Genomic DNA, 27,394 nt, shown 5'->3' with positions numbered 1-27,394 from the left:
ACATACATGCAAATGGGAATGTTTTTATTTCTTTGTTCAAGTAGTCCTGACTACTCTTGTAGATGCTGATTGTAATTGAAGTGTGAACCTAATTAACAACTAAACTTTGAATAATGCTAATGAGAAATGAACACAGCATCAGAGGGAAGACCAGCTCTACAGGTGATAAACCTTCACAGTAGTGACATTTTCGAGTGTAAAGTCACAGTTACTGTGATCTCATCAAAGAAACAGACCCCCATTGGGTCCAATTATAACTATAGTTTTGAAAAATTATCGAGTTATGGTATTCATAATCTATGCAGAAAGGCCTTTGTGGTATAGGTCTTCTCCCCATAGCTGTGATCTTTTCAATTTATATCCAAGCTCCACAGATTCAGATGAAAGTTTAGAGCTTAATTCACTTAGTCACAAAGTGCTAAACCTGATTCATTTCAGAGAAAGCTTTTATTTTCAAATCTAACCTCAGTTTAGGTAATCCACATATTAAAACAATAATGCAGTTCAAACACATGTTAGACTTAAAGTCCTTTATTCTGCTTCAAAATGTTATTTTTCTATATTTAAAGAAAAAATAAAGGCAATTATCAAAATATAGATTCAATAATTATTCTACCCATAAAGATTATGATACAAGAAAGTTATTTCCAGCGGTTAAGAACATTATGAAAGCTAAATGAATAGTTAAGTTTTTAACATCTTTTCTACAAAAAAAAAAAAAGAAGAAAAGAAAAACTACCTATTTACAAAAGCCATCCCCTGTATCTTTGCAAAACAAAGTTCCTTGATTTATAATGTTCAGTAAAACTGACATTTCAGTTCTTCATGAAACAAGGAAACAGTACTGATAGGAGAGTCAGCACACAGTCATGGAAACTGCAAGCATCATACACTGCAGTCTTTCCTTCACCATGCCCTGGACTGTACAACTGCTACCCAAGCTATCCGGGAGAATCTGTCACAGCACCAAGCCCTTCCCAACCAAAGGAGGACACTGCCTTCACTTCTACAGTCAGTCACCTGGTGAATGCTTGGGAGCTCTTTGCAGACATCCAGTATACAGAAAAGAAAAAAGAAAAAGGAAGTCCCTGCTCTATAATTATGATTCCCAAAATGGCAGCCATCAGTCGCATGAGCAAATAAATGTCCCTCCCTAGCCAAGTCCATATCTTCTCCAAGTATAAAGGAGACCTCATATCTAGAATATTCTGCACACAAGGTAACCTCAAAACATATTTTATGTTCACTATATTTTTGAAACACTATTTTGAGCATGGAATTAAATAAAATATATCATTAAATCAATTTCACCTCTTCTTTGAATTTATAAATCAGATTTCTACAGAACTTGTCATGCATACACTGTGTGGCTCTTATCGTGTTTCTCTTGGTTAGAGTTATGGTAAATGATCATCCTATCTAATTTCATATAAATATGTAAGGGTTAAAATTTCCCAGAAAGAAATATGATAATTTTTTCTTTGTTTATTTCTGTATTATTTCAAGTACATCACAAAGATTTTTTTCTTTCCTTGTTCTAGATTGCCACAATTGTCAGTAGATCTAAGCAGTTCCAAGGGGCAGAGGGACAGGTGAATTCAAGATTTCTATGTGTGGATACTAACACTCAATAAATAGTCTATCAAATGAAATTGTTTTAAAAATCCATTTTAGAAATAAGTGAATTAACCTAATATAAACTGACTATATTGAGCCTTGCTGTGTTCACTGGTCTTTAGATCACTGCAGTAAATCAACACTGGTTACCATTGCCCTTTGGTGCTAATTAGCTTTTAGCAGTTTATAATCTATAATCTGACGGTGTCTCTTCTGAACCCTTTGTAATATCTGCTCTGGGAAATAGCATTTTCTACTTAGTTCCAAGCTTCTACCTTTAGGTATGAAATAAATGTACATCTTCCTATGTAATGGGAAAACTTAATTAACATATAACTCAGAATTCAGAAAAATATTTAGACCTTTGGCTATGAGGCTACCACAAATCCTGTTAAACTAAAAAAGTATGAGTCGTTTTTTTCCTTAGGAAAGTAGCTATACTGAATGAACCCTCACTTGCTAAAGATTACATCACAACCCTTATTACACTTTATTTGAGACACTTTTCTGCCTATAAATATATTTTCAGTCTAGGTAGATATTTAAAGGTCAAAAAATATTGAATAAAAAAAAACTTTTAGAAATAACTATTTTATTTCTCGTCTTACATGTTTAGATTCCCTTGACATAAGGAGAATTTGGGTGTCAAAGCAACCATTCCTAGCATTAGAAGCAGGATTTTAACAGTGGGAGTTTACAGCAAAATCAATAATATTGACACCAACTGTTCACGTTGTCCCTCTTAGCAGTGAAGTGACTGTGAAAAAAAGACAAAAGTCCACAAGTAACAGGGCAAATGGTTCAGATCGTGGGACCATGTGTCCATCACAACTGGGCAAAGAAGTCAGTAAGTCTGTAGGACGGGCATGTCTGCAGGATGTCTATAAGAGAAACAGTGGGGGTTTCTCTTCACTTCTATAACATCATTTGGATAAAGAAAAATGACTCCTTTACCTAGATATTCTAATTTTATTTTCAGCATCATGGTAAAGAGTCAGGATAAAAATGTTTGGCCACAACAATGATCAGCATGGCATAACCCCAAGGAACCGTAAATAACATGCATACCTTGGCTAATTACCTAGTGATGGTTAAGTCATGGGTATAAAATCAGCACTTCATTAAAACAGCTAAATACCTAACTATACTCTAAGTTTTGCTAATAAATGTTATTTTCAGCCCTCCACAAGAAAACTTCTCTTTGCAACAAATGGAGACAATTACAGAAAAACACAACTGATCAAAGTGCAGCATTGTGGAGCTCAGTCCTGAATGACACATCTAGAAGACAACACTTGCATCTAAGGCTCAGGAATCACTGCCTAAGAAGGAGCAGAGGATGAGGGGGTTTGCTGCGAGGTTGTGACTCCTATATATGTTAGAAGGTATAGCCAGAAGGTCTCGCCAACATGAATGCCCCAACATAAGCAGAATAAGGAGAACCCCAACAGGCATGGTAACACAGACAGAGAGATCCCAAGGTCTCAACCCTACATAAAGAACACCGGTAACTAAGAAATTCTAAGAGTGGAAAGAGCATAATTAATTATTCAATAACAAGTGATCATCCCTAGAAATGTACACATAAAAGTAACCAAATAGGTTGCATTTATATATTCAGAAATATGCACACACACATAACAATAAATTTTTAAAAGAGTCATACTTTGATCACTACATAGGCCACTTTTATGGAAAAAAACACAATGAGCTTAGCTGTGCTATGAAAGGTTTATGTAAGTTTGTGTCAATAGAAATGGTATCTAAGCCTTGCCACAATTATTTTCGCTTCAGCTTCCAGGCTGTAGACCTGATAGCCACCAGTATCCAGTCACCCATTCTCCCTGTCCTTTGTAATGGCAGTCCTAAATCTGAACAAAACATGCATAACCTAGTTATTTCCTTTGTGACTTAGTGTAGAACCAAGCAAATGGAATACGCACTGGGGTAGGCATACCTTGCCTAATTTTCTCATTTCTTCTGAAGCAAAGTAGAAAACAAATAATGGGGCAGGTCCCTTAACCCTGGAGGGGATGCTGTGCCTTAGAGATGGAAGCTTCCTCACAGAAACCGCTCCTCAGAACAACACTCCTTCTACTTCTTATACAATAAATAATTTTTAATATTTTGCTTTTTCACTTTGGATATTATAATATAATCATAATAGTATTCCCTTTCCTGTCCCCCTTCAAGCCCTCCCATATACTCTCCCTTGCTCTCCTTCAAGTCCAGGGCCTCCTTTTTCATTAATAGTTGTTACACGCATTTATGTATCCACATGTACATTCCTAACTTGCTCAGTCTGTATAATGTTACGTGTACATGTGTTTTCAGGTCTGACAATTCGGTTTTGGAGGAAAGAAATATTTTGAGCAAGACTGATGAATTCTCTGTGCTATGACATATTAACCTGTAGCCAAACTGATTTATCACTTAAAGTAGAAACAGTGCTATGCAACAGAATGTTCCTTATAGAGATAAGGGCATAGACCCAACTGTAGTTTCTCATACTGGTGAACCTGAAATTTAGCATTCAATGAACTGACACATCATCAGTTGCCAGCCAGGCCAAGAGGAAATAGTCATATTAAGCCAGAGAAGAACATTGAGCTTTCAAAACCCTGTACATTACCATGAAAGGCAAGTCCTTTAGGGACCATAAAGGCTAACGCTTAATTCATTTTCCCTGCATCTAAGCCTAGAACAGGTCTATTCTCCATGTCTCAATGAACTAGAAGTGCCATGTCAATTTCTTCAACTGCACCTGTTCCTTTCCTTTATAATATTTGTCTACATCTATGAAACTAGATGAATCACCACCAAAGTAAAGTGCCTTTAAACTGAAATGTGTGTTTTCTTATTTACCAGTATATTGTCTACTCTCAGCAGGATAGTGCACAGGAGGTGACTGATAAATACATGCTGAGCCAATGAATGTTTCAAAGTGAAGTAAGCAAACCTGCCTGTCTCAGAGATGATATTACCTTAACTCTAGTTCTCTCAAGCAGAGCATCTGTGATGAGTGTCAGGATCATAGCTCATTTCAAAGCTCACCACGTCATTATGACATGAGCAAAGTTTAGAACAGTTCCAAGGAAGTGTGCCCAGCATTCCACAGCATAATACTGTCTTCAGGATTGGGAGTCAAGGCTTTATAGGACTAGACTAAATAGGAGAAGACTTTGAAAGATGAAAAGGAAAGTTTGCCATTCCATTGGCCCTCCTAATAAGCAGTAAGAAAACAGAAGCATGCCACTAATACAGCAGATGTAGAGAGCAATGAGGGCCGGAGGGGTGGGGAATGACATCCTTTAAAATGAAAGGCCTGAGGAAGTTCATGGACTTCTTGAGACTTATAGACACCAAAAGGCAGCAAACACTAAACTTCATAAATGACCAAAAGAGAGGTATAAAGAGGAGATTCACCAAGGCTTGGGCTAGTTCTCGCTCAAGTGAGAGAAAACAAAGAGCCCTGAAATATCCATAAGCACACCGAGGGTTGAGGGCATGTTTCTATTTCTCCCTGTCTTCTTATATTTGAGCCCTATATATTTAAACTATACAAGAAAAGAGTAGAGAAATAGTAACATCTGTAATAGTTTACATACTAACAAACAAAACACTTCTTTTAAAATGATCACCTGTAAGAAAATAGTCATTTTACAACTTCTCTAAGTAAACCTTCTGAGGATGGACAGTTACAACGTATAATAAAAAGCTACTTTACTATTTTGATTAAAAAAAAAAAAAGAAAATAGTCATTTTAAAAGATGATAAGTTTTCACAATTAGAAAGCCTTCATAGTGTGGGCTTTTCCAGTCAGGCAAGAAATAAAATGTATTAATATGTTGTATTATTAAGAAAGCAAAAGTATTCTTATATGATATTCTAATAATAAGTACACTGAGATTTTTAAAAGCAAACTTCTGGGTTAAGAAGTTTACACAATGTAACTGTACTTCTCATCAGTAACCACTCGTCTAATGCTGACCAGTTTATAAAGCACAACACAGAGGCTGGCATGGCAGAGGTGGGCCTGACACCTGATTCCTGGGAGCTGAGGTGAGGATGCACACACCTCTGCAGGGACAAGCTGAAACAAATGGTCTCCACGATATGCTTTAATCTGAAGAAAGTTCTATTATCTTTGCAATATAGACTACAGCAAGCATTTGTTAGAGACTTCACTGACCATTCAGTACAATCGAGATTATAGCAGAACTGTGACCAACCTGAAACTAATATCATACTCTCAAGGGCCCTATCTTCTTTATAACATATACTGTGACATTTAACTTGTTAAAGCCTTCATGTTAGAGAATCCAGTCAATGAATTAAACATTTATTGATAATATTCATGACCACAAGAGACTAATTTATGTACTTTATAATTTTAAGTTAATTTTTAAGTACCCTGAAATAGCCAATGCCTTTCTAAACTGATTCCCAAACAAATAAAGTCTTTTAAATGTAGCTACTCAAAAATTTAATATAACATCTGTGTTTTGGGAGTTTTCTCTAGTTCTTCGGGTTCCTCATGATTTTTGTTGACAACTGGAAAATTGTTCCTTTCTTTTTTCACATCATAATAAAATCATTAGCACATTCCTTCAAAAGACTTTCTAATAAGTAAGGGTAACAAGAGTAAGAGTTTACATAAGACCATTTATAAGAAGCACTTCCTGATATTTTAGTAATTTAAAAGGTTTTATACCAAGCATAGCTATCTAGTATAATAGCCCCTAAGTTAGAATAGGCAACAGTGGATGTTTGATGTTTGTGATTTTATTTATACTGATTATTATACATAATAACATTTAAAGGCAGTAGATACTTTTATAAATTCCTATCATAGGAAAAAATATTTTCCAGCTATACTATTTGCAAGATGAAAATACCCTAAAAAATGGTGCTGAAAAATTTTAAATCAAATATATCAAGTTCTGATTCCTTTCACAAGGCAAGAATGACGAGCTGCCTTTGAATGAAATTGCAAACAAGCTACCCATCCCTCATAAACGCACCTTACAGCTCCTGTGAGGAACTGTGCTCGACTATTTGGGACACAGATACAAGGACCAACCTTATCCACTAAAGCTCTACCTATTAACAGGATCCTTCCTGTGCTTCAGTTGTCTTACCTAAAATAAGAACATGCTCTTTAATGAGTGAAAAGTCATCTAAAGGTGGTTATGCATATTGCTGCTTCGTCAGCTGTCACTTCTCAGCAGCTTTCATCTTGAAAACATATTTCCTAAATCATACTATAATTCTAATTATTAGCCTGATTTTCCAGCAAGTAATTGATTATGTTCTTACTTTATGAATAGTTAACATTTTCTAAATTATTATAAAATATTTCCAGCAAGTAAATTATGTTATTACTTTATGAATAGTTAACATTTTCTAAATTATTATACAATATTAATAATGATAAAATTAAAATGAACAGTAAACTAAGACACAAAATTTTAACTGCTATACAATTAAACTAAATTTGCCTATAAATATATGAAATGAAAGGTTTCAGTAGTTCATTTTCTGAAATTAAATGAACTCATTTGAAATTTTCCCTGTTATATATAATTGAGCCTTTTCTCCACTCTCGTAAACACACTACAATAACACTAACTTTGATTGATGGTTACTTAGCCCTAAAGTTTACTTCTTCATTTCAAAATATTCCAACTATATATGTTTGAAAATGTCTACATGCAATATCACTAAAATAAAGTCACAATACAAGCTACAACCGCGTGCTTCAGTGTGTCACTGACTTCAAAAGGTTTCTGTGAAATGATATCCTTATTAACATTCACAATAAAACATGGGAGTTCACTTTGGTTTTCTTTTTTTCCCTTTCTTTCTTCCTTCCTTCCTTCCTTTCTCTTTTTCTTCCTTTCTTTCTCCTTTTTGTTTTTGTTTTCTTTTGGTTTGGTTTGGTTTTGATGATCCAAATCTATAGTGAAATGATGGAATCAAAAAACAAGTGTTCTTGTCAGGAAACAGGAAGAAAGTTTTTTTTTTCCCTCCCAAAAGGAAAACAAAGGATTCCTGAAGCTCGCCTGATTTATTTTTCCAATTTTAAATACCTTAAGAGCAGCGGAAGTGCTACTGGCGTGGTAGTATTTCTAACAGTCAATAAATCTAAAATATTATGTGTGAATATTGGAATGAAGCCATTAAGAAGATTACAGCATGCAACGCACCAGAGGGTCCACAGGAGAAAAGGGCCAGTAATTCAGGACAACTGTGACCACTGACCTTTGAGCAGCCATGGCCACTGGTCAATGTGACACAGTAATAGAGTGCACATGCACACAGTCACCCAGCCTGTAAGCATAATTTAAATGCTTTGCAGGAGGATTTTAAAAGGGCCTCCTTTTAAATTTCAGTTAACTTATTAACTAATCAAACAATGCCAATAGTAATACCTTTCAGGCTTCAAAACTATTTATTAATGTAGATCACACATAAAAACTGAGTTATCATTCAGGAGTTTATCAGATCTGACTTAAAACATTTGCCATTTTAAACTGTGTTGCAATACTTTATTGTGTATCCCCCAGAGCTCTAAAAGGGTAGTCCTGAAAAACATGAAAATGAGAACCTTATTAGAGATGCTTTGAACAACAGCTTAAAATACTTTAGAAATGCATTAATACACCTCCTATTTTCAACAAATGGCTCTCGTTCTATCTCAGAGCTCTTATTTGCCACATCTTCAGCTATACGCCCCTCTGAGGCCAGGAGACAGCAGCTTCTCTGCAATCCGCGGGGCTGGCTGGCAAGGCTTCTTTTACCTACAGGCTCACGGGGCAGTCAGCCTGATGTGGTTGGTGCTAAGGAAACTGCATACTGACTCTTCTGTAACCTCACATTTATGTCTGTATAACTCTGAATGCTGGTTAGCATCTCTATACATTTAAATCAATATCTTAATTACAAAAAAATTATATAAGAGAAGTACTTCTCAGTTCAAAGGAATTCCCATTATGCTGAGACTTCAAAGGCTTGTCTCCAGGACCGAGCTAAGTACACTATACAGATTTTAATATCATGTAGAGAAAGGCTAAGTTCCTCTCTCTTGCCGGTAAACATCCCTTCCTCCTAAAGCCTAACAGTAGGAAATGTGCACAGCATAAGAAAAATGTTTAGAAAAGCTGGAATGCTATTTTCGTCATGTCACTAACTAGGGAAAATACTTGGATGGATTTCTCAACGCATAGGGGATCCGTCCCAGCAGTCTGCAGAACTCCATAAAGCAGCAGCTAGCTGCCTTAGGTTAACAAGGCAGCATCAGTGCCCACTGCTCGGAGCTTGGGTTGTTCACACAGAACAGTTTTACTACAATGAGAACACAGCTCAGTTTAATGAGCTTAAAGGTCAGAGAATGCTTTGGTTATTGATAAGTAAACTTGCTTTGATATTAAATTTCCATTTTTCCTACCACTGGCTATAAGAACAAGCTAGATTAGAACTGGTTTGATTTTTTTAATTGGATAGTCTTAATGCTCTTTTTCAAACTCTTTAATAATAAAGAAAAATATTGCAAAGTTTACTTTCAATTCTCAAATTTTAATAACCTTGAAAAGAATGGGCATTTAAGGGTTTTTCTTTTTAAGAAGAGAGTTATTTTAAACTTAGAATGATGCTATTAAGATATTTAAATAGCCATTAAATATATAGAGAAATAGCACTAGTTTGCAATTTTGGCCTATATTAAAGAGCATAAGAGCCAAAACTGCAATTTTACACTACTTAACACAAAATACAGAATATATCCTATTAAAAGCTGCAAACACCACACATGCGCAATACACACACACACACACACACACACACACAAACACACACAGCAAGATCAAAGACCCAAAGAGAACTGGCACTTAATTTATCAGCTTTACAGACAAAAGACAGTTTCGTCATTTCAAAAGGATCAGATGTCTTTTATGACAAACTGGGTTTGCAGTTTAATTTACAAATAGAATTCTAAGTAAGCACTCTTTGCTCTGCCAAAGCAGATGACGAACTGTAGGTTTTCATTCTTGTGGCCCTCAGCAGGACAGGAAAGATTAAAATAAAACTGAAATAATTTAGAGAAAACAAATAAATGTTTCAGAAAGTTGAGAGAGATCAAAGCCAGAATTTTCTGACCCCAACTGTACAAGCATTTCTTATTGTATTGACCAGTGCCATCAGATCATTAATTAAAAGGGAAAGAGCTGGCAGGTGGCAGGGAAGCAAAAGCCGATAATTGGCCCCTTCTTCTTCGTGCCTTCAAAAACTCTCTCATTCTTCGCAAGACATGCCACTAGGCAGACAGAATGCCTACTTTGTAATATAATGATTAAGATGAGAGGAAGAGACTTGATGTTTAAAGAAACTCTACCTAATGAATGCATCTAGCTTTTTAATTATGATCCCATTTTACAATAAGGAATATGGTATTCCATTTAACGTCTCAACTGCCAAAAGGAAAAAATATTAAAAATAGAACCTACATTGATTCTTCTTACAACCCTCATATACACTGACTTTAATGGTTCAGGTACAAAGTGAAAAACCGTAATTTGAGGGTTCAACAACAAACATTCTTGTTCACCACCGATACCCCTTGGACTTACCACATCACTGGGCAGGCTGCTCAAGTCATTAAATGGTGATTCTAACGTGTTTGTGTCAACATTTAACACAACCACATCTTCCAATGATTTATTTTTCACTCTCTGTTTAAAAAACACAATTTTGAAAAAAACCTTATTATATTTTTCTTACAAAATTAAGATGCATTTGGAAACAAAAGATATTATCTAAGTACATTCAGCTTAGGAAAATTAAAAAGGGAAATTCAATGTTATAAAATAATGTAAACAACTTTGCCCTCTTAGAAAGAAAATTTCACTATAACTCATTCAAAGAGATTTGACTAAAATGCTTCCACTTAAAAACTTGCTCATCTACTATCAAATTAATATAACTGCCAAAAATTTAGCTCAACAAAAACTTGTAAAAGTAGGCAGAGGTACATCAAATATAAAAACTGTAGCCTTTACCATTTGAATGTTAATCCTATGATATGGTAATTTGTTTCCAGCTTCAAATCTATTTTAGCATAAATGCACTGGAGAGATTATATAATACTATATAAATAATTATATTTATAATAACTACGACTACAGTACTGATCTACATTTCAAGTGAATAAATATGTTCCTATACTGCTCTACCAATAGGTATCAATGAGTAGGGCTGAAAGTGAGACCGGAAGCCGATGGAGAGACTACTCCCATGTACGTTCCCAATCATATCCTCATAGGAATCTCTGTGTAAAGAATAAAATTTAACAGTCTATGAGCTTGGCCTATCTTTCCATGTTGTTTGAAGTTTAGTAAGAGTATCTCAGTAAGTTTACAAACAATAGTGAAGTATAAAAACTTTATCTAATTATACCTAAAGGGGAAAGACTTACAGTTTATTCTCTCTGTTTCACATAACTTCGCAAATTACCGAAATCTACTATTATCACAACACTCCTCAAAGGGAAGTGATGCACTCAAGGAATGAACTATAGCCACAAACCCAGAATTCCACATTCATGTCAGTTTACCGGTGAATTTGTAAATAATTTCAATACAGTATTTTTATGTGTCCTTCTACACAAGGCACTTTGGACTTTTAGTTAAGCGCATCATTAGTTTTTGCTGAGAAAGAGAAAAAAAGGGGTGGGGTCTCTCCCATATATATGGGAATACTATGTAGACCAGACCAACCTTGAACTCAGATCCTCTTGCCTCTGCCTTCCAAATGTTGTGATTAAATGCAAGCTCCACTAGCTAAGTGTTTCAAATTTAAATTAGTTTAACCAGTTGTTTGTTACAAGTTGATTCTGATTAAAGTGCCTCTGATCCATTTTGGATTTCAAATCTTTGAGTATTTAGTCAAATATTAAATTTCCTACAGAAGTGATACTTGGGGTGAGGAATTTCTAAGTGGTTAGAAATCCACAATATAGACTGTGTATTCTCAAGGGAGATTGGCTCTAAAATTTGTCTTGCAAAAGACATAATTACTACAAATTCAGAGTTAAAAGGTGCTACCTCCAAGTTATTATAAAACAAAATCATTTTTCTGGTGATTAAACTGAAAATCAATATACATGTCTATAAATACATTTGTTTCCTTTTACTTCCAAGTGTTCAAATATTTAAAAGATTTCAATATATAACTATATTATTGTATATATTAATTATAATTTAATAACAATATATAAGCAAAAATATATAATGTTCTTTTATAACATGTTCAGTATGTTATAAAACAGTGTGGTTGTCTCATGCCACAGAAGCTGACATAATACAAAACACTTAATCTATTTTTTCAGTCAGAAATAAATATGTCCAAACATTCGGATGTAATGGCTGTGTACCATCAAGACCATTTTGATGACATTAGCACAAAAGTCTGAATAATAGTATTAATGTGATATATAGACTTTTCCTATTGGTTTAATTTTTAAGGCAGATAACAATTATTAAATTTTATTCATGGGACTACTGAATAAACATATAAAAATCTGCTCATCACTAATAAATAAACTAAAACTTTACTATTAAAATAAATTGATTTAAGCAAAAGGGGGAAAGTGGGTTACAATTCAGTAACGATACTAGCACTCTCTGTTTCTCTCCACAGCACGTGAGCACGTGTTAGCCATCCCTCCTCTGACTAGGCATGCGAGTCAGAAATGGCACCTCTTCCTCTGTCTCATAGTTTTATATTTTTTGTGGGGTGCAATTTAAAACAACACATGAAAATAATTTTCTTCAGAAAAGTAGGAACATAATGCTGGCCCCAGAGTGAGAAGCTGGTAATGAACGTGCGGTCTTGAGTGTGTGAGTTCTCTCATGTCCTGTAGAGTAAACCTTTGCAGACACTGTGGCTATGGACATTATACACACTGGTGTGCTGTGATGGCACAGGGCAGCAATCACAGAACTTTCCCAAGAAAACAAGCAAAGCTGGCTTTGTGTCTGTAGCTTCCAAGTTACTCAGGGAAGGACTTAGTCAGCACTTAACTTCACACAGAAGGCTGGGGTTCAGGAAAAATTAAATTTATTTTCCTTATTTCAGAAATAAATTTGTATTTTGAAATGAAGCTTTTCCAGCATTCTTTACTAACAATTATTTAAAAAAAAAAAAACAAATGAAAGGAAATTTCAAAGAACATAAGTTTATATGTTATAAAGTCATGCTTTAGAGTCTGGAGGTTTTTATATAATTAATAATAATAGTTGAAATTGTTAGGACTAAAACCAGGAGAGTACTTTTTAGATTTTTCTTAAAAAGTAGTTGCAACTAAAAAAAAAGGCAGAAAGTAACTCATTGTTGTCTCAAATATTAACTCCCCAACTACCTATATTCAGTTTAAAACATGTTTTATAAAACTAAAAAATACAAATGTTAATTTAAATCTGTTTGATAGTGACATAAAGAAGCATGAACTATCATCTTACTATAGTTTAAAAAAACTGTCCAGAGATGTTATTTTATGTTCACAGGTGTTTTGCCTGCATGTATGTGTGCATGACAGAGTCAGAAGCTCTGGAACTGACTTTACAGACATATGTGAGCTGCCATGTGGGTGCTGGGAACTGAGCCTGGGTCCTCCATAAGAGCAGCCAGTACTCTTAACTACTGAGCCTACTCTCAAGTTCCTTATGTACCAAGTTTAAAGGAAGTCAACTGCATCTTCTCCTCCCCTGTCAGCAAGCTGAACACAGGCTGATAAATTAGATAAACAAAGCACAGACGATGTGGCAGCTCTACGCAGTCTAGTCCCACTTCATAAAAGAAACCAACTGAAAGTTTGAATGTTCTTTTTCTTCAAAACAGTCCTTTTCAAATATTAAAAAAACTCAAAAATCAATTTCAAAAGGATTGAGGGGGATTTAATTATATCTTAATTTTTCAAAATATTATTTTAAATTTAAACTTTCTTTATAAGTGGCCAATAAGTATGTGATAAATTAAATACCTAATGTGCTTCCTCATCCATCATAATTTGGAAAAGACTAATTATTTGTCTTAAAGGTGGTTGTAGATATATTCCACACATAAAAATTAACATAAGATCACCAAGTACTCTCTCCAACTTTAAATAATTTTCATCTCTAAGTAAATATATTATAAAATTGTGTGTACTATTAACACATTTAAAATAGAAATGATAAAAATCAAACTTTATTAGGAATAAAAATCTGAGTAATTAATTAAACGAAAGTGAAAGTAGTAAAACTTGGGTCACTTACTACCTAATCTAATCACAGATAACACCTATCTGCTCATGCTTCATTTCATATATGTCATCCTTGGCTTATAACAGTTTCTTAAAATTAATAAAATATAAGGAGTCACAAATTTATCCCACTATGACTTCAATACTAAAAAATGTTAAACCTACTAAAATCCATTAAAATTTAAACTTTAGTAACAATGAAACAAAAGAACTATTAAATTTGGAAAAACAATCCCAATCTTGAGAGTAGAATTCTATAATCAAATATTTTCTAAAGAATTAGGCTCCATTTTAGTACATAATCTTCTGAGATGAAAGCAAAGCCTAGTATTGGAAACTAGTAGGGGAAGCACAGCTAACTCGTCAGTGTGCTCATTAGCAACTGTGCGGAGTTATTAATGTGATTCTGTACAATCAGCAATCAAGACATTTGTTAGAGTGAAACTGACATCAGTGAGTATACTGATGACACTCAGCTAACTCAAGCCTTACGTTTTAACCTTTTGGTAATTAATACGCCAATCTTATAAGAAGTCCTGTCTAGAAATCTCACAGACTATAGACCTAAGTGTTTAAAGTTTAAGGAGTTACAGTTTAGGGATAAAGTAAGCAAAAAAAAATTTTTTTTTTTGAAATGATGTAATGACAGGGGTAAAAAAAGCCCTACTAACTTTCTCTTCTACAGTAGGACTGAAACTCTGAACATGGAAAGGATATTCTTTGTCTCCTCCTTACTTCACCACAGGCAGGCCTGGCACTACAGTAACCCTTGCTCAGCCCCTTAGCTCAGATTTGAACCAAAAGAATGAGCCACCATGTCTGATTAATATGTTTATCATTAGTATGCTACACTCACATTTTTCAAATCGACTGATAAACTGGAAATAATGAAGTATAAAAGAAAACTGATTTGGTGAATCATACACATATAAAATTTAATTTCAAAATATTGTACAAATAAAAGATACAGAAGTCTCAGGTTGTAAGACATCACTGGTCCAACAGGGAACGATAATTTCCTTATTAAAACTGACCATGTGACTTAAAGCACAATCATTCCCATAGGTTTCATGGTGTCACAGGGCAAACCAGTATACGTTATCAACTGAATTTATTTGAGGGACACTTTCTGAAAATATTCCCTTGAGTATTTCTATAATGTCAATCTCATAATCCTAGAAATAGTCAAATATGCTTTTAAAAGAAAGAAGCAAACAAAAAAACCTCTTTTATCTATTACTTCTAATTAATTAGTTTTATAACTATCTTACTGTAAAAGATACTCACCTCTATGAGACTGGAGTGTATTCCAATCAGGTATGGCATTGGGGCACTAAATTAAAAATATATATGTGTGTATAGATTCACATAGTTCATTAAAACTGAAACAACATTAACGTCATTCAAATGCTCAAAAATTAAAGTGCTCAGTCTACCATAAGACATTATAGTTTTTCAAAATTATGTAATGTACAAAAGTTAAATTTAATCTTCTAGGCCATTAATACATTTAAGAATGGTTTTTATAAAAATCTCTAAACCCCTTATTTTTAAGTCAAAAGTTCTATATCTAAATAACATTTTATTTAAGAAGACTATCAGGGTGCAGGTCAAAGATCCTCCCTGCAAACACATTCTAAATGACTACCAGAAGTATCTCCATTTCCCTTACACACATCTCTCGGTCAGTGACCTATGATGTCACGGGCACTCAGGCATAGGCTTTATCACTGTGTTCTCCCTGCTCTAGAGCAGCGAGGAAGACACTGTCAGCCCCTCTGTGCCCTTTTCCTTGTGCACCCTCACATTCATTTGACTTTCATTGTTATTGATAGAATAGTTTAAATAAAAAATGTTAAGTCTAATAATAATTTTGAATTAACTATTTCAGGTCATGACTTCGGGACCATACAAGATCCAGGCACCAGGAAAGAAACGTGGATGCCGTGAGAAGCAATGACACACTTCCTTCTGGATCTTACACTCCAGCAGAAAATACAGATGCTACGTCATTTTAATATGCTATCATACACACTAGGGAAATGCTAGAAAATCAATGTTAGGAAATAGAAGATGCAATGTATTCATCTTGAAATTTCAAATTATCAAAAAGAAAAACATGAGTGCAGTCGGATGTCCATAGAAATAATAAATTATATGAGAACAAACACACTTTTGATAACCCTTTTATAGATATCTCTGATCTTTAGTCTTTTGCACTAATGCAAATCCTGTTTCTCAAAGGCTTGTCTAATGCTCTGAGCATCACTGTTATGACACAGAAAAGCCCAGTCTCCTATTTGCACCTTGCTGCAGAGAAGCAGTAACAGGGGATGTTGTCAGACATCCTTACCATTGCAGACCTCTCAAGTCATCTTAGCATGTTCAAAGGTCAGTTAAGAATGACTGAACAGTAATCTATCTATCCAAGATCCCAGAAACTATGAGCCATGTAATTTCTCATTACTATGTACACGTAAAATTTCACTACTACTCTAGAAATTCACATTGCATGTTGCTTTTGCTTATTGTAGCTCAGAAGACAAGTGGGATCACTGAGCACTGCTGTATAGTTTATTTTTTTCTCACTAGTTTAGAGCAAAATCCAAAACATACAGATGCTTGAACTAAATACACTGGAGTATAATTTTCTAAAATCGTAAATGACAGAATGCAGTTTTGATAGAGCCAAACGGATTGGTGTTTCTTTCTCACTCGGTGGTATATATCCTACCGTGGCATAAGGCAAATCTCCTGGAAAGTCACTTTGCAGTCCTAGCTGGCCATCCTACTTTGATGAGGGTTTTGGTAAATCAGGAGGGCCCAGTGCTGACCCAGATGCTCTATTATGCACATGTAAGGCTGTCTCAGGGCCTGCTGTCTGTCTGGGAAAATATTTAGAAAAGACAGTGCAGACAGCTCAAAACTAAGTCTTCTTTGTGGTTGAACTTTACTCAAAATCACTTTTTTCCTTTCTAAGCTTATTTATAAAGAAGTTGCCCTGACACATACTATTGCAGCAAACACGTAGCCTAAAAGATTTTTTTTAAATTTTTTTCTTCAAAGCTAAATTTGAATATTTGAAAGAAATAATCAAAGAAGCCAACTAAATGATCAACTTAAGCACCAACTGAACAGATAAAAATCTATTATAATCCTGGTGGCCTTATAGTCACACTTCTTCCGATATACTTCACAGTTTTTAAGTATCTGACAATAAATGTGCCATATTGCAGTACTGTTGTTTTGCTTAAGAAGAAAACACAAATGATGTCACTTCCTCCCAAGAGCATTTCTCAACGTAGCAAGAGTGCTGTCCACTAGTGCTCCAGATGCCACCTGTGTCTCTTTTGTGTGACTCTGCTAGAGTTATAGGACTATTCTATCCTTGGATGTGTAGAGAGAGCTGCATATATAGCTACGTACATATATTTTCTAATTCCAGTGAATGAACAAGTAAAGAAGCTTATTCATTGCATTACAGATTCACAGCTTGCCAAGTAGGTGGTCTTCAAGCGTTGGATGGGTGAGTGGGTGAGTGCGTGAGTGGGTGGATGGGTGAGTTGGTAGGAGGATAGATGGATGAATAGATGGATAGACCAACAATGTAGTAAAACCGTCAAAGGAACAAGATGTGATATTCATCTGTGGTCACAAGAGGGCATTATGGTCCTCCAAAGTCTAGGGCACATCACCAATACCTGGTGCAGACAGAGATATATCTTATGGATCCACAACTATTTCAAGATTTGCAATATCCCAATCATTCTGAAAAGTTAACCAAGATACATGTACTCCTCAGAAAATGTGGCCCCATTTGGAACATGGTATGAGTTATTTGCTCAATGACCTTGAGACCCATGGGAATATTTTTTCTTCCTTCAGCATATATCAGTATAATCCTAATATCAAGGATATAAATAGAGAATCATTTTCCTAGGAAACTGCTCAATCTACCATATTTTCTGATAAGAGAAAGACATTACATAGATGAATAGACGAAAGCTGAAACTCTCATATGACTTTAAGGCTCAGAAAGTTTCAAATAAGACCCTCTATGGACACTACTCTCTCCTCTGAACTAAGGAGCACCTGGCATGGATGCTCTTAGGATTGGACCGCAGGACTATTTCTAAGCATTAGACGCAAGCAAGCAAGCAACAGGCGAGAAGGGGGAGGAGCTTCTCTACTTATAGTAGAAGCAGCAGGAAAGACTTGATGGCTGCGTCAGAATCAAGACATAGTGCTGGAAAGAATGTGTGTGTGGTTGAGTACTTTTAAATTAACTTGTAGAAAATTTAAATGTATAACACTACAGAAAATTGACCTGAAAGGTGTGTTATCAAAGGCAGCCAGAACACGTTACCAAAAAAAAAAAAATTATGATCCCACAAATATTGCAAAAATTCTATTATTAGTTCTCAAAATGATTTTAACTGCATAAAATTTTTAGGAAAGAGATTTTTAAATGTTTAGTTCTAGAATGTTGTATATAAAAATCTACTGTCTATGTCAAAATGAACAAACTACATTCTCTGAATAAGAAAAGAGATTTTAAGTGTGTTGGTCAAAGGAAAACTCTAAAATGAATAACAGAAAAGCTTCCTCATTGATCTGGCTTTCTATTTAAGATTTGTGTGTGTTACACTTCACAATATAACTAAATTACATCCTGTATTTCCAAAACTATTTCTCCTTTCAAGTTCCCCAAGGAAAGAGCTGCAGTAGTGAGTCACTGCCTACCTACTTCACAGCATGAGCAATACTATTCCTCCACTCTGGAAATACACAGTACAGCAGTGCAATCAATCGGGACAAGTACGTGCATTGTTCTGCAGACGGCTCGTCACAGAAACTTAATAGAACACCTACCATGCCTTTGTAGAAAGAAGGTCTATTTAAATAATCACAATCCTTAAATACCTTTAAATAATATCTTTCTTGAAAAATTTTAAGTCACTACCATCAATTCCAAAGAACTTTGATTTTTACCAATATTGGCCTTTAGATATGAGGAAACCTTATCAATACCAAATGATTTCTCTTCTCCTCCCATCTTTCTCTCCCCTGCCTTGTGTGTGTGTATGTGTGTGTGTGTGAATCATGCATGTATACAAATGCACCATTTAGAGAAAGAAATCCCAACCAATTTATTTAAAATTAAGCTCTGCCTGCAGGTGATTATAAGACGAAAACAATTCTTTCTCCATCAATACCAAAACTATTGCACTGGAGTCTAGCTCTTCTGTAGCTTCACCAAATAAAGTCGAAGCTTCTGCTCTGAAGTCTACTCCTTGTCTAGCCTTACAATATACAAGCCTTGCTATATTCAAGTCTGAGAGAACAAGGAGGCCATTGGCCATTGTTCTAGTTTCAACTGGCCTGACTGAAATCAGATTACTGAGCTCAAACCGTTTCTAAAGCCGCCAATTCTCACAGTTACTTTCACACTTTACACACTGTTTTCATGGTTGCTTTAGGCTGAAACTTAGCCTTATACCAGACTCGGAAAATTCTTGTCTTAGAAGCAAGCTCTTTGACAATACTCTGTTTTTAGGGTGCTTCTAAAGAAAGATGTGAAGGACAAGGCTGCCACTGGTAAGGGTATGAAAGCTTACCCTGATAGAGAAAATGGGATTATGGGTAGATTAGAACCCTTGTGTAATCTTTATACCACAATATAAAATTATATTTCTTAGTTACACATCTTTTTTTTTTCTAAATAACTATTGAAGAAATTTGCAAAATTTAAAGAACTATGCTTGCCAAATCTGAATTTTTACCTTTGGGGGAAAATGCTCTGATACATACTAAAGTACTCTTTATTACTTAAAATTAATCTGAAAGTCAAGTTTCTGTGGTTTCTTTAATCTATACTGACCATAATCTAAAGGTCTTTTTCCAATGGTGAACTCTGGCAAAGGCCAGCTTACCAGCAGTAGTCCAGCAGGTGTGGAGGAAGCACGGGGATATATATGTGTTGCCAGTACATCGGGTAGAGTAGCGCAGCCGATCCATGGAGACAGGCAGTTAACTAAAATTCACAGAAGGGGAACAGTAATGAGGAGCTGCTGACCCTCTAAACAAAAAGGCATGTTCCAGGTATCAAAGATGAGTGATCATCATAGAACGATTTACACAGTGACATAGCTCACACTGTTTTCACCAACTCTACATGTAAAGTCCGTGTCTCAAAGGTCCCTCTGAAAAACACACAAACAGCAAAAGAGGTTCCTTGGGAATCATATGCAGATTGCTAGATTCAACTTGAAAACATAGTTAGGGTCAAATTTTAGACCATAAATAAAATTTGAACTGAAAAAAATCAGTGAGTCTCTTAGAAAATATTGTAGGAAATGACAATTTGTGCAGCACAGTTTGCGCATCACTCAGATTAATACAACACGATTAAATATGGGAAGAAGAGAGGCTGAGAGCCCCTGAGGGATATCATTAGGGCAAACTGCCAAGGAATGAGCCATGAGCCAGTCAGGAGAGTCTGGAAGCGGCGCTAACACCAGGGGACTGGAGCGTTCGACAGTTGGAGCTTCAGTAATGTGTGAACTGTGGGTTATGGTATCAAGAGACTCTGTTCACTGACACACAGAATGTCACTATTGACCAGTGAGCTGCCCAAGCTTGACAGCTGTACTGCAGGAAGCCAAGTATATCATAATTTCATATTGAAACTGCTCATTCCAGATTAACATTTTGTTTCCTAGCTTTATATCACAGCAGCTGCAATTACTGTTGCTACTTTAGAGGTAATTGCCATTTTAATTGTTGTGTTTTGGCAAGCAGTTAATTAAAAGAATTTTAATGCTTAACAAAGTGATACCATTTTTTTCTCCCTAACTAATCTTCATTCACATTATTTTCTATGAGGCTTTTATTTTTAAAATGATTACAGTTATAAAGTATATTCTTGGTGATTAAAGGCGTAATTAATCCAGTGTTCTTTTTCACTGTGTCAGTGTTTTCCTGTAGTCTCCCTGTTAAGGGTCCCAAAGAAGTCCACTTAGTTAACTTGAAAGGAAGAATTTTCTAAAACTATATGAAAATGAACTATATCCTTTCCATAAGAAAATATTAAAAGAAGTCAAAATATACACACAATAAGTACATTTAAAACAATACATGGACACGAAGCAATCAAAATCTCATTAACAGCACTACTGTTCTACATGTAAGTGTAAATTAGCTTTATTCAATAAAAATCAATTATGATAATGTGATCTAAAATAAAAACATTACAATTTTCAATCACCGTTTGCATGTATATTATGTATTTTCCAGTGAGATGCTTTATTAATGTTATGTGACATAGCACAGTCTGACTCAGACTCCGAGACCAAGCCAGAAGCCCTCCCGTGCCTTGCAGTGTCAGTTGCTTTGTTAGTTTCTCAGAGCACTCTTTCAATAAACACTATTTTTAATTCCTTAATTACAGCCAACACTATGCCACTAGGAGGCATTCGAATACTTGTATTTAACAAGGACAGACCAAGGATCTGAGTAGATCATAAAGCAGATTGGAGACTGAGAACAAGGCTGGGCTACAGCAGATGACTGTGTGAGAACAAGGCTTAGCTCCACACTGCCAGTTCTCCCAGAGCTTTCAGATGCTGGCTGGGAACTGTGCATTTTAAGTCTTTCTAAGTTAAGAGAGTTTACATCCTGTTGAAAAGCATAATATACTTTGTTAATGTGGAAACAAATTACTTTTGTAATATCTCAGTTACATTTTAAAAAGGAAAGCTTTCTTATTGAGAAAAGAACCGTGAAGCAAAGGAAATGCTTATCTAAAGAGGAGGCACTGCCATAATGAGTGCATACGTCCAACAACCAACCCTACCCACAAACCAGGGCTCCCTAAGCATGCCATGCAACCTTCACCAGCAAGCAATGGCACTGTGTGGTGGGAGGGATTGGCTTTTTAGAAGATGGCTTCTAAGACCATAAATGCTGCATCACAGATCCCGGCACTGTCCAGCATTTGGTAAGCGATACCCTTGCTAATCAAGCCTACCGGAGGAGAACTGTCATACAGCCCTTGGAAACTTTCCAGACAAAAGAAGAGAGAAGAGGAAAAGGTAAGAATACAAGACAATCTCTTTTTAGCTCATGTCTGTCTTAAGAAACCCCACTGCATCACTTGGATGAATATCTAAACTATGGGGCTTATTTATCCACTATATATAAACTTCAGACTTATGTAGGTAGGGCTATAAGGAATTATACTTTCCCAATGAAAGCAATAATAATTAAAAATTCTTCTCAAGTACGACATTCAAGAACATACTTATGAAGACAGACCAAAGATCCAATATGCACTATTCAACCAACAGTGAACAGAGCTGTAAAATTTTAAAAATTGAGCAATTATTATAGCATGAAGTAAAAGAAAAGACAGCAAAGTTACAAGTAAATAAAGTCACAATTATAAGAAAATAAATGACACTAAGAAACTAAACACACACATGGAGGTTGTATGAAATCTAGCACTCAGACCACCAGACGTAGAGCTTAGAGGCTGGCAAGCTACATGGCCTGCGGTACCTGACTGCTCACATCAGCTGGTCTCAGAGCCTGATGATCAACATAAAAAGTTTTCTGTGGATGGGGTATAAACACTCTTTGTCATGGGTCTTTATTCTTATTCTTAAAGAAAACTCTATTCTTAGATGACATGAAGTACAGTATTTCATATTCTCAGTGAAAGATTCTTATCTGAACCAGATGGCTCATTGTGTATATAGTCTACCAAAAAGTATATTTCCAAAGATTAAGCCTAATGTTTTAAAGCCTTCTATTAGTTATGAAATCAGAAAAATCATAACATTTCTTTGCTTATAGCAACAAAAAAATATTGCCTTCTATATGCTATCCCACAAGACAAAGACACAACGCTGAACATACAGAGACCCAGTTTTCATGAAGCTTACATGTCTAGGGGAAGGCTAAGGTAAGGTTATCATACTTTGCAAGTTAAGCATCCTTAGCTAAAATCTCCAAACCCCAAAAGACTCCAAATTCTTTCATTTTTTAAATGCCAACATGACACTAAGTGGAAAACTTCACACCTGACCTCACATAGCAGTTTCCAGTCAAAATGCATGTGTACTAAAATTACTGTTGGACTAGTTGGCCATCAGTGGAAAGAGAGGCCCATTGGTCGTGCAAATTTTATCTGCCTCAGTACAGGGGAACGCCAGGGCCAACAAGTGGGAGTGGGTGGGGGACTTTTGGGATAGCATTGGAAATGTAAATGAAATAAATACCTAATAAAAAAATAAACAAATTTCAAAAAAAAGTATCTTCAGGTCTCCTGTCCAAGGAGCATATGAAAGTTGAATGAATTCTGTTGGGACTCAGATGCTCTACTCAAATATTTTATAACGTATCTTCAAATATTCCAAAAGTCAAAACACTCTGGTACTGCATATTTCAGACAAAGGATCATCAACCTCTCAGTTATAAATGCCATGAAGAAATCTAAAGGAGAGGAAGTGCAGAATAACAGAGACGCTGTGTAGACAGAGGACTGTGGGATAACTCTGATGGGACTGAATGGGGCCCAAAAGAAGTAAGAGAACAGAGTCTTGTGAACCTGGGGAAACCGCTCTCTGCAAATGAAGCATGGCAGTCAAAATCCTTGCCATGGAACATACACTGCCTCTCCACAGAGCAATGGGGAGGCTGTTTGGATTAGACAGAGCATGCCGAAGATGGGTGGAAATGAGATCTGGCAGGAAGTGGATCAACTGCAGGGTATGGCAGAGTCTACATTTCACTCTTCCACAATTTTAAAGAGTGGGAATCGTGTAAATACAGCACTGAGTTGTTAATGACAATCAAGGAGTGCTAAGGGAACTATATACACCAGGATATTTGTGTGAGCACGAATGAGGCCAGTGTGACAAGTCAAGGAGGAAGAATCTACTGTGTGCTTTACAATTAGTAAAGCTCTACGCTTAAAGAAAAAAACACAGCTCAATGGTCTTTCTGTAAATTAATACTACTCAAGGTTACTGTCTGGCTAGTGACAGGGCTAAGCATCTCCACTGCTTTCCTACTAGTTAGTAGTATCTTTAATCCATCAGCTATTTCTTTAATATTTGAAACAAGTGGATATTATAAAGAAATGTTGGGGCAAATAGCAATTTTACATATGGCAAAGGCAGGTTTACAGCAAAATGAACAAACCATCCAGTCCTCCCATATCTCCACATATGCATAACCTTTGCAATTATCAATATCTCCCAGCAGAATGGCACTATATACAGTTAAGAGAGCCTACATGAACACAGTACTTATGCTACAATCTTTTCCTGGTGTTCTACTACATGCTAAGGATATGAACAGGTTTCCAATGATTCATATCCACATTATACGACCAAAAGACATTTATTAAATAATTAGGCATAAACCCACAAAGTATACAAACAAACTATAGAGGGGAAAATGCAAATCAATTATGAAAGAAAAAGAATAACTAAATTAATTGGAGAGTTATCCCATGCCCATGAATAGAAAGACAGTGTCTTTAAGATATGAGTTTTTCCAAAATTGATCTACTGAGTCAATACAATCAAAACCCCAGAGCATTGTTCTCTGTACATCTATAAGTTGACTAATACTTTTTGAAAAGCAAAATCCAGAATAGCAAGGAATACATTCTTACAAGAGAAACACAAGGTTGGAGGACACAGACTATCTGGTTTTCAAACGCAAGTGTAAGGCCACAGAGATGAAGACAGGTTCATACTACTAAAAGCACAGACAGATGTACTGAACAGAAGAGAGGGTCCAGAATAGACCACATAAATACAATCAGCTGATCTAGGACAAAGAACATTGCATAATGGCAGCATTGTCAACAGATAGCGTTAGAACAACTAGACATCAAAACTGAGTCAAGCCTTACGCCTTTCACAAAATTTGACTCAAACAGATCACAGGCCTCAATGCAAAATGCAAAGTTATAAATATCACAAAGGTAGCATAGCAGAAAAATCTATATGCCCTGGGGCTTGACTTTTTGATGAGACACCAAAAGCATGATACATGTCAGAGAGACCTGAGAAGCTTAAATTAAAAGCAAATATATGTTCTAGGGGTTGAGCATGTAGCTCAATGGTAGAGCATTTTACCCACATGTGCAAGGCCCTTGAATCAATCCTTACCACCATAAAAACAAGCATACAAACAAAAACCCTACAGATTTATTTTGTAAATAAAAAACGGAACAGAAGGAAAGAAGGAGGGGAGGGGAAGAGGGAGGGAGAAAGCACAGAGGAGGGGCTGACTCATAAACTGCAGTGAAAGACATATCTGAAAGGGGACTTTATTTGTGTATATAAACAAAGGGCTCTAGACCTCAGCAATAAGAAAACTTACTAAACATAGGCTTGAGACCTTAACACACTTCATCAAATACTACACTCCGATGGCAAATGAGCATGCTGTCACACTTCATGAGGGAAAAAAGCAAACAGGCAGACTCACTCAACACACTGCTATCTCCACTGATGGCCAAAGCCCACAGCACTGACCACACTGGGAAAAGCGTCCTGCGACAGCAGCTTTCAGTCATTTCTGGCATGGATACAGATGAAATGGCCACTCCAGAAGACAGTCTGGTAGCTTTGTCTTCTTTTCTAACATCTTCGTTAAAATTACATATTATTTTACATTCCATTCTCTTCTCTACTCCCCTAGGTTGGCATGATGGTCCACTAGAACTACCCTAAGAAACTATTTTAGAATAGACCATATGTAGACATTATTTATAACCCATTTGTAAACAGACATTATCAGAGGTCTGGAGACTGCAAAGTCAAGATCCAGGAGCTGGTAGATTCATTGTCTAGTGGGAGCCACATTTCCGCTCCACACTTGACACCTTTGTGGCAACCATACATAAGGGAAGTGTGCAGACTCCTTTCATGAATATTCTTGTCTTAGGTAGGGTTTCTATTGCTGAAGAGACACCATGACCATGGCAACTCTTCCTTTCTTTCTTTTATTTCAATTAACTTTTTTAAACAAATTTATTTATTGCTGAAAGGAGCCTGATATAGCTGTCTTCTGAGAGGCCCTGCCAGAGCCTTACAAATACAGAGGTTGGTAAAATTAGCCAACCATTAGACTGAGCTCAGGATCCCTAATATATTAGTTGGAGAAGGAACGGAAGGAGTTGAAGGGGTTTGCAACCCCATAGGAAGAACAACAATATCAACCAACCAGACCCCCCCCCCCCAGAACTCCCAGGGACTAAGCCATCAACCAAGGAGTACACATGGCTCCAGCTGCATATTTAGCAGAGGATAGTCTTGTCATGCATCAATGGAAGGAAAGGTCCTTGGTCCTATGAAGGCTCAATAGATGCCCCAGTGTAGGGGAATTGAGGGCGGACAGGTGGGAGTGGACAGGTGGGTAGAGGTACACCCTTATAGAAGCAGTGGGGGGAAGGATGTGATAGAATGTTTCTGGGAGGTAGGGAGACTGGGAAAGAGGATAACATTTAAAATGTAAATAAAGAAAATATCCAATAAAAATTATTTATATATTTACATCCCAATGCTGCCCTGTTCCAGTCCACTCTTCCAGGGTTCCTCCACCTCTAAGAAGGTGCCCCCCCTTCAGGTATTCCCCTACCCTGGTGCACCAACCCTCTTCCACTGATGCCAGTCAAGGCAGCTTTCTGCTGCATATGTCCATGGCAACTCTTATAAAGGAAACACTTAATTGGGGTTGACTTACAGTTTCAGAGGTTTAGTCCATTATCACCATGGTAGCACATGGTGGCATGAGGGCAGATATTGTTCTGGAGAAGAAGCTGAGAGTTCTACATTTTGATCCATAGGCAGCAGGAGGAGACTGTTCCAAACTGGGTGGAGATTGAGCATAGGAGACCTCCATGTCCACCCCCACAGTGACACAATTCCTCCAACAAAGCCACACCTACTCCAAGAAGGCCCCACTTCTTAATAGTACCACTCTCAATGGGACATTCAAACAGTGTATGAGGGCCAAACCTATTCAAACCACCACAGTTCTCATCTCATAATTTAATCAGTTTCTAAAAGTAATATTGTCCCCCTGACAAGGTCTATGTATAAAGTTGGAGGACCACATTCAGACTCCATAGGGCAAACTGTGTGCTGCCTGATTCCTAAAGATACTTTCTACCTTTATATCACACCTAATCTTTGGACAGTTCTACTCATGACATCATGGTCACTGTGCTAGCTTCACATACATAGCCAAATGACTAAATTTTTCTTCTTTTAGATGTTTTTCTCAGGAAGGTGACACACACTTGTCATCTAGAACGCACTCACTAAACATGAGCATTAGTGAAAGTGGAATGGGAGCTACAGCAATGGCCACAACATGAGCTGCTTCAAGGCGCTAACGCTTTCAATTCCTTGTACAATCCGTGGTGACTGTCACACTCATCCTCACCAATTCCTT

The 27,394-nt window shown here is 36.3% G+C and overlaps 1 protein-coding gene across 2 annotated transcripts in view; it reads right to left on the bottom strand.

The window, feature by feature from the left end:
* Dennd1b (DENN domain containing 1B) overlaps positions 1-27,394 on the bottom strand; it is a 222,215-nt gene that overhangs the window by 68,163 nt on the left and 126,658 nt on the right. For both annotated transcript variants that reach the window (XM_021163138.3, XM_021163128.3), the window contains 3 exons: positions 19,849-19,949; positions 15,203-15,248; positions 10,245-10,346 (listed from right to left, as the gene is read on the bottom strand). In XM_021163138.3, the coding sequence (XP_021018797.2) occupies positions 10,245-10,346; positions 15,203-15,248; positions 19,849-19,949 (249 nt within the window). The remainder of the gene's footprint in view (positions 1-10,244; positions 10,347-15,202; positions 15,249-19,848; positions 19,950-27,394) is intronic.

This window comes from Mus caroli, unplaced genomic scaffold (genome assembly GCF_978045245.1).
Source record: "Mus caroli unplaced genomic scaffold, Mus_caroli_1 scaffold_1, whole genome shotgun sequence".
NCBI classification, from domain to species: domain Eukaryota; kingdom Metazoa; phylum Chordata; class Mammalia; order Rodentia; family Muridae; genus Mus; species Mus caroli.
The sequence above is the reverse complement of the archived record's forward strand: the minus strand, read 5'-3'. Positions and strand labels throughout refer to the sequence as shown.